We start from the raw sequence: 15,059 nt of genomic DNA on the forward strand, positions 1-15,059 counted from the left end.
ACAATATCATAAATATGTCATATATCTCCTTATCTGAGTCAGCTTCTCGAGCCGCATCTGGCCGTGCAACACTTACAGTGTCACATGGCCTACTGTATGCAGAAGTATTATTTTAAGCAACACATTAAGTTGAAGAAACACTCAACTCAAATGTAATTATGTAAATTGTTTAATTATTAAGGCAGATCACTCGTGTCTTAGATGAGGCAGTGATGCCATAAACCTGTTAATGTAGGCCTGCGCATTCAAACACTCTGTAGTGTATTGATTTTCTAACCAGATGTTCTGTATTCACCTTGCATGTATATATCCGTCCTGGATAAAGTGTTTAAGTCATGGATGTTTAAAGTTTAACTTCTTCATATTTGTCTAATATTATAGTTTCATTTTCATTAGTGAAGTATGACGCTGCGCTGTCAGTACGCTTGTCCATGTTTGTGATTGGTCAAATGTTGCTAGCCCCGCCCCTTGAACGCGCTCTCAGCCGGACAGATCAGCGTGGTAGGACCGCTTAGCGAGATCTCGTTTGTTAGGGTTAGTTAAGATAACTCAGACATATCCAGGGTCTGTGGAACTGGCTTCGTGGTACAGTCTACTGGTGGCTGCATAGCAGCGCTAATGTCAAAGACACAAACATTATATCTTCATTTGATCAGGATGCAGCTTTGAGTCGCTTTCTGTTTGCAGAAAACTGGATTCAAAACAAAGATTTTAGCAGAAAAACAAAAGCCTGAATAAAGGCGGAAGCACGTGCGCGCGTGCGTGTTATAGCGCGCAAAAGAATAGCTCAAGGGAGCGAGCGGAAGAGGAGTGTAGTGTTGCATTCAGGTGCTCCTCGTAAACTGCAGCTACGATTTATTTTCAGCCTTTTCGTCATCTCAAACTTTCATGACTTTTTTTTAAACGACATTTAAAATCTGAGTCTTTGTGGGTTCATATTAAATCATTATAATTATAATAAAACGACCAGCTGCATGTTGTACTGCATGTTGTATGGATACATGGAGAGGATACTCAGCAGATTCCTACAAATAAATCAGTGTTTTTTTGTTGAAAATTACATTAACAGTGAAATCAGGTTACAATCAGCATGAGTTCTCTCTCTGGTTCTCTGTCTGTGTCTCTCTCTCTGGTTCTCTGGTTCTCTGTCTCTCTGGTTCTCTGGTTCTCTGTCTCTCTGGTTCTCTGGTTCTCTGTCTCTCTGTCTCTCTGGTTCTCTGGTTCTCTGTCTCTCTGTCTCTCTGTCTCTCTGGTTCTCTCTCTCTCTCTGGTTCTCTCTGTCTCTCTGGTTCTCTCTCTGGTTCTCAGCATGAGTAATAATGTAATATATATAAAATAGTTACAGCCTTTTTTTACTCTTTTGTCATGTTAAGATTTTCCAGAATAAACAGTTTTTCCAGTTTGATTTCACAGCTATCTTTCTATAATACCAGTATTTTAATTATGTATGAAATAAAATATATATTATTTGTTGAGTAAGTAAACAATAGAGTTAATTAAGGTGTTTAATTCAGTTAAATAATACATTAATTTGAATGATTCCCTGCGCTATATTAACTCTTCCCACGGTCCCTGAAGACCGCACACCGTCCCGTCAGAGCGTGATATCCCTCCGCGGCCCTTCTTTCCTTCCCTCCCGACACACAGGAGGTAAACGGGCGGCGGTGCTTCTTCCTCGCGGTGACGAAGCTTCTTCCTCGCGGTGACGGTGCTTCACGGCGCCTTGAGAGAGACACAAACACCGAGCGAGCACCGGGGGAACACTCCCGCCTCTTCTCTATCACCGACCGACCCCCGCCGGAAGCGCGGCGCTGAGGAGAGAAAGTAATCCGGGCTGAGAGCGCGAAGAGAGATCCGGGAGCATGGAGCTCATCACGATCCTCGAGAAGACCGTCTCTCCAGGTGGGTCAAAGAACCGCAGAATCACCCGCAGTCTACCCGGGGTCTGGTGCATGATGTCCGGGGGGATTTGGGGGTGTTTCTGTGGTGGTAGTAGTTAGCTCCGTCACATCAGGGGAGAGTTAGGAGGAGATGCTAACAGTTAGCTCGTGATGCTAACAGCCGGGAAACATGCGAAGGAGCGGCCGTTTGATACAAGCTAACAGCTAACGAGTTTAGATCAGATCCTCCAGAGATCCACACACACGGTTACAGTATTGTCATATATATTATTATGACAGCGTGTTTACAGCTCCGTTTTGAATGAGAGTTCCGCTGTCAAACTGCAACAAGAAGCTGTGAAACTGGGGTGTTAGCCGTTATCTCCGGGGAAAGTTAGGAGATGCTAACAGCTAATGCTAACCATTAGCTCGTGGTGCTAACCGGCCTCATAGCCTCCTGTCCGGCTTCTTAATCTCTATTATAATATATTTAGTTACAGTTTATCTGCGGAACTCTTCTCCTGGGTCCGTCAGTAGAGCTATCAACATGCTGTCATGAGATACCCGTGTGGATGGAGCTCCCTTTTGGGTGGGGGTCTGACAGCTGCCCGGTGTAGCCGCACCACAAGTTAGCTGTTAGCTTGTACCAAACGGCCGCCCCTCCGCATGTTTTCCCGGCTCAATTCACCTGAGAGCCGCTGTGAGGATAGGGAACACTCCCCTAATCATGGGGGTAGCATCATCCATCTGAGGTGTGATATTAATATCATGTATCCCCCCTCCCCATGTGGGAGATCTGAGTTAGTGGTCTTTAAAACAGGTTTGTTGGGAGTCCGGAAAACTTTACACCGTCGCACTAAACGTGTCCCCGGTGCTACATGCTAACGGGGGAGCTAACACACGTAATGCTACATGCTAACGGCTAACACACGCTGGAGCCTCGCTGCCGGGCGGGGGGCAGCTTCAGCGGCTCTTAGGTGAAGTGAGCCGGGAGAACATGTGCTTCAGAGGAGCGGCTGAACCTGTTCTACTGGAGCTTAGTTCCTGCTCATATCTGTGAGCTAGCATCAGAGCTAACATTACACTCAGTAACTCTCTCTCCCATCAGATCGCAATGAACTGGAGGCGGCGCAGAAGTTTCTGGAGCAGGCGGCGGTAGAGAACCTGGTGAGTGCCTGACACACACACACACACACACACACACACACACACACACACACACTCTGCTAGCGTTGCATTTCCCGGAGCTGCACCCATCAGATGTGAGACTCTCTGAAACTAGTTGTGAATGTGATGAGCTGAGCAGTAACCGAGAAGCCCCCCCAACCATCCTCCTTGAATATGATTGAAAAGCATGCCGTTACCAAAGCCCTTTCCACCCAGACGAGTGTTACCTGTGCTTTCATCCAGAATGAATGTATTGAAAGTCAGTCCCCACAGACACTAACTCCTCTCAGATGCATCTCTGAGTGGGGTTGAGCTCAGAGAGCAGATGTGTGTGAATGAAGCAGACAGTTTAAACTTCAGCAGAAACACACACTCCCCCCGGTGCGTGTGCTCCTTTAACAGAGGAAGTGTGTAGGAGCACCAGAGAGCATGCTGGGACGTTTGCAGTGATAAAGCATTACTGAGATATGATGGGAGGAAAATATCTGAGTGGGGGGGGGGGGGGGGGGCAGAGATCCATCCCTCAGCTGCTGGAGACCCTCAGAGGAAACCATGCAGCACCTTCATTAATGAACCGTTCGATTAACGGCAATGCAGACCCTGGAGCTGATGATTCACTCTCTTTCATCATCATGTTTAGTGTTTCCATCTATCATAAGAGACCCTCTGGTAGCGGCACATGTTCAGAGGGGGCACATGGAGACAGCTGCTCTCAGACATGCCTAACATCTCAGAGAGAGAGGACACACTTTAGAAGAGGTACCCGTCCAGGTGGAGAACAGGAAGTGTTTACAGGTAGAATGAGAGGGATAGCAGCCAGGTGGGAAAGGCTATATTTCACACTCACTAAAGACGGCGTTACAGTAGTTGAATATTCTAACTAAGAGATAGCAGCCAGTCATAATGATTATTATAAAGCTGTATATTTATATTGTCACACACACATGTTGACTTCCCCCTCACCCTCACAGGCCTCTGTAGTTTCTTATATCTCTTTAATACAAACGTGTGTGTTGGTCAATGAAGAGAAATCATGCACCACTCTGAAGTGTGATGGATAAACACAACCACAACATCTGAGACCAACACACACACACCCTGTATATATATTGCACACTCTGACCCCCTCAGCCCACGTTCCTGGTGGAGCTCAGAGTATAACACTATATGATGAGATAACACTCTGACCCCCTCCAGTCCACGTTCCTGGTGGAGCTCAGAGTATAACACTATATGATGAGATAACACTCTGACCCCCTCCAGCCCACGTTCCTGGTGGAGCTCAGAGTATAACACTATATGATGAGATAACACTCTGACCCCCCCTCAGCCCACGTTCCTGGTGGAGCTCAGAGTATAACACTATATGATGAGATAACACTCTGACCCCCCCTCCAGCCCACGTTCCTGGTGGAGCTCAGAGTATAACACTATATGATGAGATAACACTCTGACCCCCCCTCAGTCCACGTTCCTGGTGGAGCTCAGAGTATAACACTATATGATGAGATAACACTCTGACCCCCTCCAGTCCACGTTCCTGGTGGAGCTCAGAGTATAACACTATATGATGAGATAACACTCTGACCCCCTCCAGCCCACGTTCCTGGTGGAGCTCAGAGTATAACACTATATGATGAGATAACACTCTGACCCCCCCTCAGCCCACGTTCCTGGTGGAGATCAGAGTATAACACTATATGATGAGATAACACTGACCCCCCCCTCAGCCCACGTTCCTGGTGGAGCTCAGAGTATAACACTATATGATGAGATAACACTCTGACCCCCCCTCAGCCCACGTTCCTGGTGGAGCTCAGAGTATAACACTATATGATGAGATAACACACTGACCCCCTCCAGCCCACGTTCCTGGTGGAGATCAGAGTATAACACTATATGATGAGATAACACTCTGACCCCCTCCAGTCCACGTTCCTGGTGGAGCTCAGAGTATAACACTATATGATGAGATAACACTCTGACCCCCCTCAGCCCACGTTCCTGGTGGAGCTCAGAGTATAACACTATATGATGAGATAACACTCTGACCCCCTCCAGCCCACGTTCCTGGTGGAGATCAGAGTATAACACTATATGATGAGATAACACTCTGACCCCCTCCAGCCCACGTTCCTGGTGGAGCTCAGAGTATAACACTATATGATGAGATAACACTCTGACCCCCCCTCAGCCCACGTTCCTGGTGGAGCTCAGAGTATAACACTATATGATGAGATAACACTCTGACCCCCTCAGCCCACGTTCCTGGTGGAGCTCAGAGTATAACACTATATGATGAGATAACACTCTGACCCCCCCTCAGCCCACGTTCCTGGTGGAGCTCAGAGTATAACACTATATGATGAGATAACACTCTGACCCCCCTCAGTCCACGTTCCTGGTGGAGCTCAGAGTATAACACTATATGATGAGATAACACTCTGACCCCCCCTCAGCCCACGTTCCTGGTGGAGCTCAGAGTATAACACTATATGATGAGATAACACTCTGACCCCCTCCAGCCCACGTTCCTGGTGGAGCTCAGAGTATAACACTATATGATGAGATAACACTCTGACCCCCTCCAGCCCACGTTCCTGGTGGAGCTCAGAGTATAACACTATATGATGAGATAACACTCTGACCCCCCTCAGCCCACGTTCCTGGTGGAGCTCAGAGTATAACACTATATGATGAGATAACACTCTGACCCCCCCTCAGCCCACGTTCCTGGTGGAGCTCACAGTATAACACTATATGATGAGATAACACTCTGACCCCCCCTCAGCCCACGTTCCTGGTGGAGCTCTCGAAGGTGCTCGCTAACCCCGGGAACACCCAGGTGGCTCGGGTGGCCTCCGGTCTGCAGGTGAAGAACTCCCTGACGTCCAAAGACTCCGACGTGAAGACGCAGTACCAGCAGAGATGGCTGGCCATCGACGGGAACGCCCGGCGCGAGATCAAGAACTACGTAAGAGACATCCTGTTGTTGTTGTTGTTGTTTACCTGCTGCTTTAAAGGGCTCCTATCATGAAAAAGGCACTTTCTGAAGTCTTTTATACGACTCATAGAATCAGACCGGCTGAACGACAGCTCAGAGGATTATAGTCCATGGTGGGAAACCTCCTCACGGTATTTCAGGTTCTCACTGAGTTCTTTGAACATTTGTTATCCTGAACTATCTTCGGCTAGAATCAACAATGCAACACCTCATACCATTTTATGAGGCTAGAATGATCTGTTTGGTGTTTTGAGCAATATTCTAACATCTGAGACCCGTAACACCTGAGACCCGTAACATCTGAGACCCGTAACATCTGAGACCCGTAACATCTGAGACCCGTAACATCTGAGACCCGTAACATCTGAGACCCGTAACACCTGAGACCCGTAACATCTGAGACCCGTAACACCTGAGACCCGTAACACCTGAGACCCGTAACATCTGAGACCCGTAACATCTGAGACCCGTAACATCTGAGACCCGTAGCATCTGAGACCCGTAGCATCTGAGACCCACCCGTAACATCTGAGACCCGTAACATCTGAGACCCGTAGCATCTGAGACCCGTAGCATCTGAGACCCGTAGCATCTGAGACCCGTAGCATCTGAGACCCGTAGCATCTGAGACCCGTAGCATCTGAGACCCGTAGCATCTGAGACCCGTAGCATCTGAGACCCACCCGTAACATCTGAGACCCGTAACATCTGAGACCCGTAACATCTGAGACCCGTAGCATCTGAGACCCGTAGCATCTGAGACCCGTAACATCTGAGACCCGTAGCATCTGAGACCCGTAGCATCTGAGACCCGTAACATCTGAGACCCGTAGCATCTGAGACCCGTAGCATCTGAGACCCGTAGCATCTGAGACCCGTAGCATCTGAGACCCGTAGCATCTGAGACCCGTAGCATCTGAGACCCGTAGCATCTGAGACCCGTAGCATCTGAGACCCCTAGCATCTGAGACCCGTAGCATCTGAGACCCGTAGCATCTGAGACCCGTAGCATCTGAGACCCGTAGCATCTGAGACCCGTAGCATCTGAGACCCGTAGCATCTGAGACCCGTAGCATCTGAGACCCGTAACATCTGAGACCCGTAGCATCTGAGACCCGTAGCATCTGAGACCCGTAGCATCTGAGACCCGTAGCATCTGAGACCCCGTAGCATCTGAGACCTACCCCGTAGCATCTGAGACCCGTAGCATCTGAGACCCGTAGCATCTGAGACCCGTAGCATCTGAGACCCGTAGCATCTGAGACCCGTAGCATCTGAGACCCGTAACATCTGAGACCCGTAACATCTGCCTACAAACAGCATGATGGGAGACCTTTAAGTTATTCCTCCAGGAAGGGGTGTAGCTGCTCTCACCTGTAGTTCTTCACCTCTCACACACACTCAGTCACACACACACACTCACACACACACACACTCACACACACACTCAGTCACACACTCACACACACTCAGTCACACACTCACACACACAGTCACACACTCACACACATACACACACACAGTCACACACACATACATACACACACACAGTCACACACACACACACACACAGTCACACACACACACACACTCAGTCGCACACAGTCACACACGCACACAGTCACACACACACACACACACTCAAACACACACACACACACACACATCTTCGTAGTTTCCTAAATATATCTGTTGTAAAGAAATGTTTGTGCGTATGTTGGTCAATGAAGAGAAATCATGCACCACTCTGAAGTGTGATGGATAAACACAACCACAACATCTGAGACCAACACACACACACACAGTCTTAGTTCTAATTTCAGAAGAAATAAAAACTAATATTTTATATTAATCGTTATTTTATCAGGTGCTCTCACCTGTAGTTCCTCACCCCCACCCCCCAAAAAACACATTGTAGACATGTTTTTATATACCTGCGATCGGATCGACTGTAGCTCTGCACACGTTACAATAAAAGCCTTGAAATATGCCTAAAAATAGTATAATAGGAGAGCTTTAAGTAGTTCTCCAGGAAGTGATAAGGTAAAGTCCCTCACCTCCCCCCCCCTCCTCCCCAGGTGCTGCAGACCCTCGGCACAGAGACGTACCGGCCCAGCTCAGCCTCTCAGTGTGTGGCAGGTATCGCCTGTGCAGAGATCCCCGTGAACCAGTGGCCCGAGCTGATCCCCCAGCTGGTGGCCAACGTGACGGACCCCTCCAGCACGGAGCACATGAAGGAGTCCACGCTGGAGGCCATCGGCTACATCTGCCAGGACATCGTGAGTACTGACACCACACATCCCTCTGAGGGGGAACTGACGCTGGAGAGCAGTGATTCTCAGACCTCTTAGCCAATAGAAACCCTCGCAGACCACCTGCCTCCCAAATACCCAGAATCAAGCGGCCTGCTCACTCCAGCAGTAACCCATGACAGCTTCACCTCTCTGTATCGTTCACACATGAAACTTTGAGTTTATTTATTATTTATGTGAAATGTTACCAATATACTCGCAGACCACCCGGGGTCCACGGACCACACTTTGAGAAACACTGCTGATGATAGATGACGTCACATGTCGGTATTTCGCTGACCTCCCCTGACCCTTACAGGCCTCCGTAGATTCCTATATCTGTTGTAAAAAAACGTGTGTGTTGTAGGGGTGCAACAACTAATCGACTTAAAATCGATGACCAAATTAGTTGCCAACTAATTCAGTCGTCGATTCGTTGGTGACGTCATCACGTGTGTTTTGTGCGCCGTTAAGCTCCAATGTTATCGGTCTTTTTATCGGTACCGGAGACATTTAAAATATATGTCATGTATTGTTGCTACAAAAACATTATCTCGCAGTCTTGGTGTCGCCGACTCGTTTCTAACATGCTAAAAGAAAAGAAAATGCGTCTGATATATTTTCGATCTTTCCAGAAGAGATCTCTCCCCGTCTGTGTGGAGGAGGCGGGGCAGTTCACACACACACACACACACACACACACACACACACACACACACACACACACACAGAGCTGCTACATGCAGCAACACACACACACACACACACAGCTGTTACATGCAGCAACACACACACACAGAGCTGCTACATGCAGCAACACACACACACACGCACACACACACAGCTGCTACATGCAGCAACACACACACACACACACACACAGCTGCTACATGCAGCAACACACACACACACACACACAGCTGCTACATGCAGCAACACACACGCGCACACACACACACAGCTGTTACATGCAGCAACACACACACACAGAGCTGCTACATGCAGCAACACACACACACACACACAGCAGCAACACACACACACACACACAGCTGTTACATGCAGCAACACACACACACAGCTGCTACATGCAGCAACACACACACGCACACACACACAGCTGCTACATGCAGCACAGAGAGTTAACTCCGTGTGCTAGCAGCAACACGGAGTTAACTCTGTATGCTAGCAGCAACACGGAGTTAACTCTGTGTGCTAGCAGCAACACGGAGTTAACTCTGTGTGCTAGCAGCAACACGGAGTTAACTCTGTGTGCTAGCAGCAACACGGAGTTAACTCTGTATGCTAGCAGCAACACGGAGTTAACTCTGTATGCTAGCAGCAACACGGAGTTAACTCTGTATGCTAGCAGCAACACGGAGTTAACTCTGTGTGCTAGCAGCAACACGGAGTTAACTCTGTATGCTAGCAGCAACACGGAGTTAACTCTGTATGCTAGCAGCAACACGGAGTTAACTCTGTATGCTAGCAGCAACACACGGAGTTAACTCTGTATGCTAGCAGCAACACGGAGTTAACTCTGTGCTAGCAGCAACACGGAGTTAACTCTGTGTGCTAGCAGCAACACGGAGTTAACTCTGTGTGCTAGCAGCAACACGGAGTTAACTCTGTGTGCTAGCAGCAACACGGAGTTAACTGTATGCTAGCAGCAACACGGAGTTAACTGTATGCTAGCAGCAACACGGAGTTAACTGTATGCTAGCAGCAACACGGAGTTAACTGTATGCTAGCAGCAACACGGAGTTAACTCTGTATGCTAGCAGCAACACGGAGTTAACTCTGTGTGCTAGCAGCAACACGGAGTTAACTCTGTGTGCTAGCAGCAACACGGAGTTAACTCTGTGTGCTAGCAGCAACACGGAGTTAACTCTGTATGCTAGCAGCAACACGGAGTTAACTCTGTGTGCTAGCAGCAACACGGAGTTAACTCTGTGTGCTAGCAGCAACACGGAGTTAACTCTGTGTGCTAGCAGCAACACGGAGTAAACTCTGTGTGCTAGCAGCAACACGGAGTTAACTCTGTATGCTAGCAGCAACACGGAGTTAACTCTGTGTGCTAGCAGCAGCACGGAGTTAACTCTGTGTGCTAGCAGCAACACGGAGTTAACTGTATGCTAGCAGCAACACGGAGTTAACTGTATGCTAGCAGCAACACGGAGTTAACTCTGTGTGCTAGCAGCAACACGGAGTTAACTCCGTGTGCTAGCAGCAACACGGAGTTAACTCCATGATACAAACACGAGTTAATGATTAGAGGAAACAGAGTTATTTAGTTAGTTACAGTTTCAGCTATTCTGTTTACAGTTCAGTCCTCAGATTATTTAATACCATTTGTTAAAACATTGTCGTTTCTTTTGATGTGAAATATTATTTATTTAGTTTAAATAAAAAGCAATGTTAATTTAGTAAACAACTTGTGAAGTTAATTTAATAATATATGTATTTTTGAATCAAGTATTCATCTTTATTGTCTTGCTAGTTTCCACACGCCTAAAACAGCCTCAAGCTACATCTAAAGGTTGAGCTAAATCAGAGCGCTTGAGAAATTGTGCAAGGCGTGCAGCAATAGTCCGAATAGTCAGTTAATCGTTTCATTAATCGACTATTAAATTAGTCGTTGCAGCCCTAGTGTGTTGGTCAATGAAGAGAAATCATGCACCACTCTGAAGTGTGATGGATAAACACAACCACAACATCTGAGACCAACAGACACACACACACACACACACACACACACACACACACTCACACAGACACACACTCACACTCACACACACACACACAATAAAAAACTATCGCCTTTTTAATATAAAAATGAAACTAAAAGCAGAAACTCTTGATCCGTCACTCAGCTGCACAGAGAGTTGGATATTAAATAAAAAGTTAGGCTCCCCTCCTCTCTGGTGCGTTCAGGACCCGAGCAGGTTTTAATGTGAGCTCTGTGGTGCGTTCAGGACCCGAGCAGGTTTTAATGTGAGCTCTGTGGTGCGTTCAGGACCCGAGCAGGTTTTAATGTGAGCTCTGTGGTGCGTTCAGGACCCGAGCAGGTTTTAATGTGAGCTCTGTGGTGCGTTCAGGACCCGAGCAGGTTTTAATGTGAGCTCTGTGGTGCGTTCAGGACCCCGAGCAGCTGCAGGAAAACGCCAACCAGATCTTGACGGCCATCATCCAGGGCATGAGGAAGGAGGAGCCGAGCAACAACGTGAAGCTGGCCGCCACCATGGCTCTGCTCAACTCTCTGGAGTTCACCAAGGCCAACTTCGACAAGGAGGTACACACACACACTGAAACACAAACAGTCACACACACACACTTTGACCTGACCCTTACAGGCCGCTGTAGTTTCCTAAATAAATCAGTGTAATACTGTGTGTGTGTGTGTGTGTGTGTGTGTTGGTCTATGAAGAGAAATCATGCACCACTCTGAAGTGTGATGGATAAACACAACCACAACATCTGAGACCAACACACAGTCAGTCACACACACACACACACACACACACACACACACACACACACACAGAGCCTGTGTTTCAGGTCTCAGGCTCCAAAAGGACATTCCCAGAACAAAGGACCATATCTTCTAAAAGGGTTACATGAATAATCTTTGTTCTCAAAGTAACCATAAACCTGTGAGTTGGATGTAGAACAGTCAGAATCAATATAGATGTTTTTATATTAAAGAAAATTCAGATTGAACACAGTAAAAAACTGTAAATGATAGTGTCCGTCCAAAAATTATTTTGTACTTATAGTGAAAACTAACCTTGGATGATGGTAAGGTAGACTAAAAGCTTTAGGAATCCAAAGTACAACATATAATAAGTACCCTGTATCAAGATTGATGCAAAACAAGTGACCTTTGACCTTTTTTAGAGGTTTAGCAAAAAACTCCACCTCTGAGGTGATTTGGGTGGAAATGGGGGTTTTACCGTTTCTCTGGAACCCATTAGTCGATTTTGCTGATTGACATCTCTTTCTGACCGTTAGAGCCAATAGAATCGAAGGGGAATCTCCCCACTCACACACACGGTAAAACAAAAAGGTAGGGGCTTCGCGCAAACAGTTTTTCACCAGAGTGAAGCTGTCTCTAGCTCTGACATCTGGAAACGGAAAAGCAGGTTTATTGCTCATGGATGATCAGAAATCATTCAAAGGGACACATTGGATTAACCTATGGATTAACTTCAGCAGCGTCTTTATCGTTTTAATGCCATTGAAGACCACTTTTGACCAGACTACGGTACAGGTGAGCCATGTTAGCGTTTTTAGCTCGTGGCTAATTCAGAGGCTGAGCGCTTTGTGGGTTTTTCAGTTCGCTGAGTTTGTTCCCGGGATCGGGGTGGAACAGGTTAGTCTGTGTAAATACTAGTGATTGTGAAATGACCAAGTGTTTGTGTTTGTGTTTCAGACGGAGAGACACTTCATCATGCAGGTGGTGTGTGAGGCCACGCAGTGTCCCGACAACAGGGTGAGTCCCGGCTCCGCGTCCACGTGTTAGCATGCAGTGCAGACTCTGTGATAACTCTGTGTTCAGGTGGTGTTAGCATGCAGTGCAGACTCTGTGATAACTCTCTGTGTTCAGGTGGTGTTAGCATGCAGTGCAGACTCTGTGATAACTCTCTGTGTTCAGGTGGTGTTAGCATGCAGTGCAGACTCTGTGATAACTCTGTGTTCAGGTGGTGTTAGCATGCAGTGCAGACTCTGTGATAACTCTCTGTGTTCAGGTGGTGTTAGCATGCAGTGCAGACTCTGTGATAACTCTGTGTTCAGGTGGTGTTAGCATGCAGTGCAGACTCTGTGATAACTCTCTGTGTTCAGGTGGTGTTAGCATGCAGTGCAGACTCTGTGATAACTCTCTGTGTTCAGGTGGTGTTAGCATGCAGTGCAGACTCTGTGATAACTCTCTGTGTTCAGGTGGTGTTAGCATGCAGTGCAGACTCTGTGATAACTCTCTCTGTGTTCAGGTGGTGTTAGCATGCAGTGCAGACTCTGTGATAACTCTCTCTGTGTTCAGGTGGTGTTAGCATGCAGTGCAGACTCTGTGATAACTCTGTGTTCAGGTGGTGTTAGCATGCAGTGCAGACTCTGTGATAACTCTGTGTTCAGGTGGTGTTAGCATGCAGTGCAGACTCTGTGATAACTCTCTGTGTTCAGGTGGTGTTAGCATGCAGTGCAGACTCTGTGATAACTCTCTGTGTTCAGGTGGTGTTAGCATGCAGTGCAGACTCTGTGATAACTCTGTGTTCAGGTGGTGTTAGCATGCAGTGCAGACTCTGTGATAACTCTGTGTTCAGGTGGTGTTAGCATGCAGTGCAGACTCTGTGATAACTCTCTCTGTGTTCAGGTGGTGTTAGCATGCAGTGCAGACTCTGTGATAACTCTCTCTGTGTTCAGGTGGTGTTAGCATGCAGTGCAGACTCTGTGATAACTCTCTCTGTGTTCAGGTGGTGTTAGCATGCAGTGCAGACTCTGTGATAACTCTCTCTGTGTTCAGGTGCGCGTGGCGGCGCTGCAGAACCTGGTGAAGATCATGTCTCTGTATTATCAGTACATGGAGACGTACATGGGACCAGCTCTGTTCGCGGTGAGCAAACTGACACACACACCCTGACACACACCCTCTCTGATAAACCTGTGTTACAGCATTCTGGTGACTCCCCATACATAAATAAACCCTGTTATTAAATACCTGCCAGGTGTGATCGCCCTGGCTCAGATACAGAAGCTGTGATTGGTCAGTGATGATAACATGCACCACGCTGAGCTGTGATGTATAAACACAACCACATTATCTGAGACTGATCACACACACCTGAAGCTAACCGTGCTAATGCTAAGAGACGCAGAACTGAACCCGATCGATTTTACTGGTTTATATTAGGGATGGGAACGATTATTCGAAATTATTCAGGTATTCGAATATGAGTTATTAATTTTTAGATTTTTTTTTGGGAGGGGTGCCTAAGTTAATTACATATGATCAAATGCTGAGTGTGTGAGGTCTAAAGGTGTGTTCCGCTCACCGGCCCCTCACAGCGGGCAGAGCTGCAGATCTCTCTCTCTCCTCCGGTTATACTTCACTCGCGTTTATGTCCAAATCCATCAGATTAGGGTTAGGCTCCCCCGCCCCCTGTCAACACTCGCGACACATGGCCAGCCTAAACAACAATAAGCGCTGCTTGGCAACCGTGTGAAGTGGCAAAGTACGGAGACATTTTGACAGGAGAGATTTAGTTTTGCCGGAATTCAACATATGTTACCAGTCATAGTCCGGTAATTATTCACACTCTAAGAAGAGTCCTACACAGACATGGCGTCAAAACGACCAGGTTAGTGAGTGCGGTGTAGAGGTCACACTATGCCAAATTAAACTAATATATACATGCTATACCTTGCTCTACCCGCAACCTCCGTTCCAGCTGAGGGTGTTCTCTCCAGCTGGGCTGATTGTGAACCCCTCACATGAAAGCTGTAGGCTATAGCTGTCAAACTGTGATCACCAGTTCAATACATTTGACTAATTCGACTTGGTTTCTAAACTTATTTGAACATGTATTTATTTACAAAAGTTATTGACAGTTTTTTTTTTTACCCAATGTTTTTTTTTTTATAGGATATGTACATTTCAGTTAACCGTTTTTTGGGGGGTCGAATATTCGAATATACATTTGCTTTCAAATTCCCATCCCTAGT

The 15,059-nt window shown here is 47.1% G+C and overlaps 1 protein-coding gene across 1 annotated transcript; it reads left to right on the top strand.

Moving 5' to 3' along the window:
• Positions 1-1,609: 1,609 nt before the first annotated feature.
• Positions 1,610-13,950, top strand: kpnb1 (karyopherin (importin) beta 1; the record flags this gene model as incomplete). The annotated part of the gene is given in 7 exon segments (XM_034197581.1): positions 1,610-1,902; positions 2,989-3,047; positions 5,839-6,021; positions 8,130-8,330; positions 11,482-11,634; positions 12,775-12,834; positions 13,861-13,950. Coding segments are annotated over 7 exon segments (786 nt in total), but the record flags the coding sequence as incomplete, so codon positions are not given.
• Positions 13,951-15,059: the final 1,109 nt, after the last annotated feature.

Source organism: Gymnodraco acuticeps, unplaced genomic scaffold (assembly GCF_902827175.1).
Source record: "Gymnodraco acuticeps unplaced genomic scaffold, fGymAcu1.1, whole genome shotgun sequence".
Taxonomy (NCBI): domain Eukaryota; kingdom Metazoa; phylum Chordata; class Actinopteri; order Perciformes; family Bathydraconidae; genus Gymnodraco; species Gymnodraco acuticeps.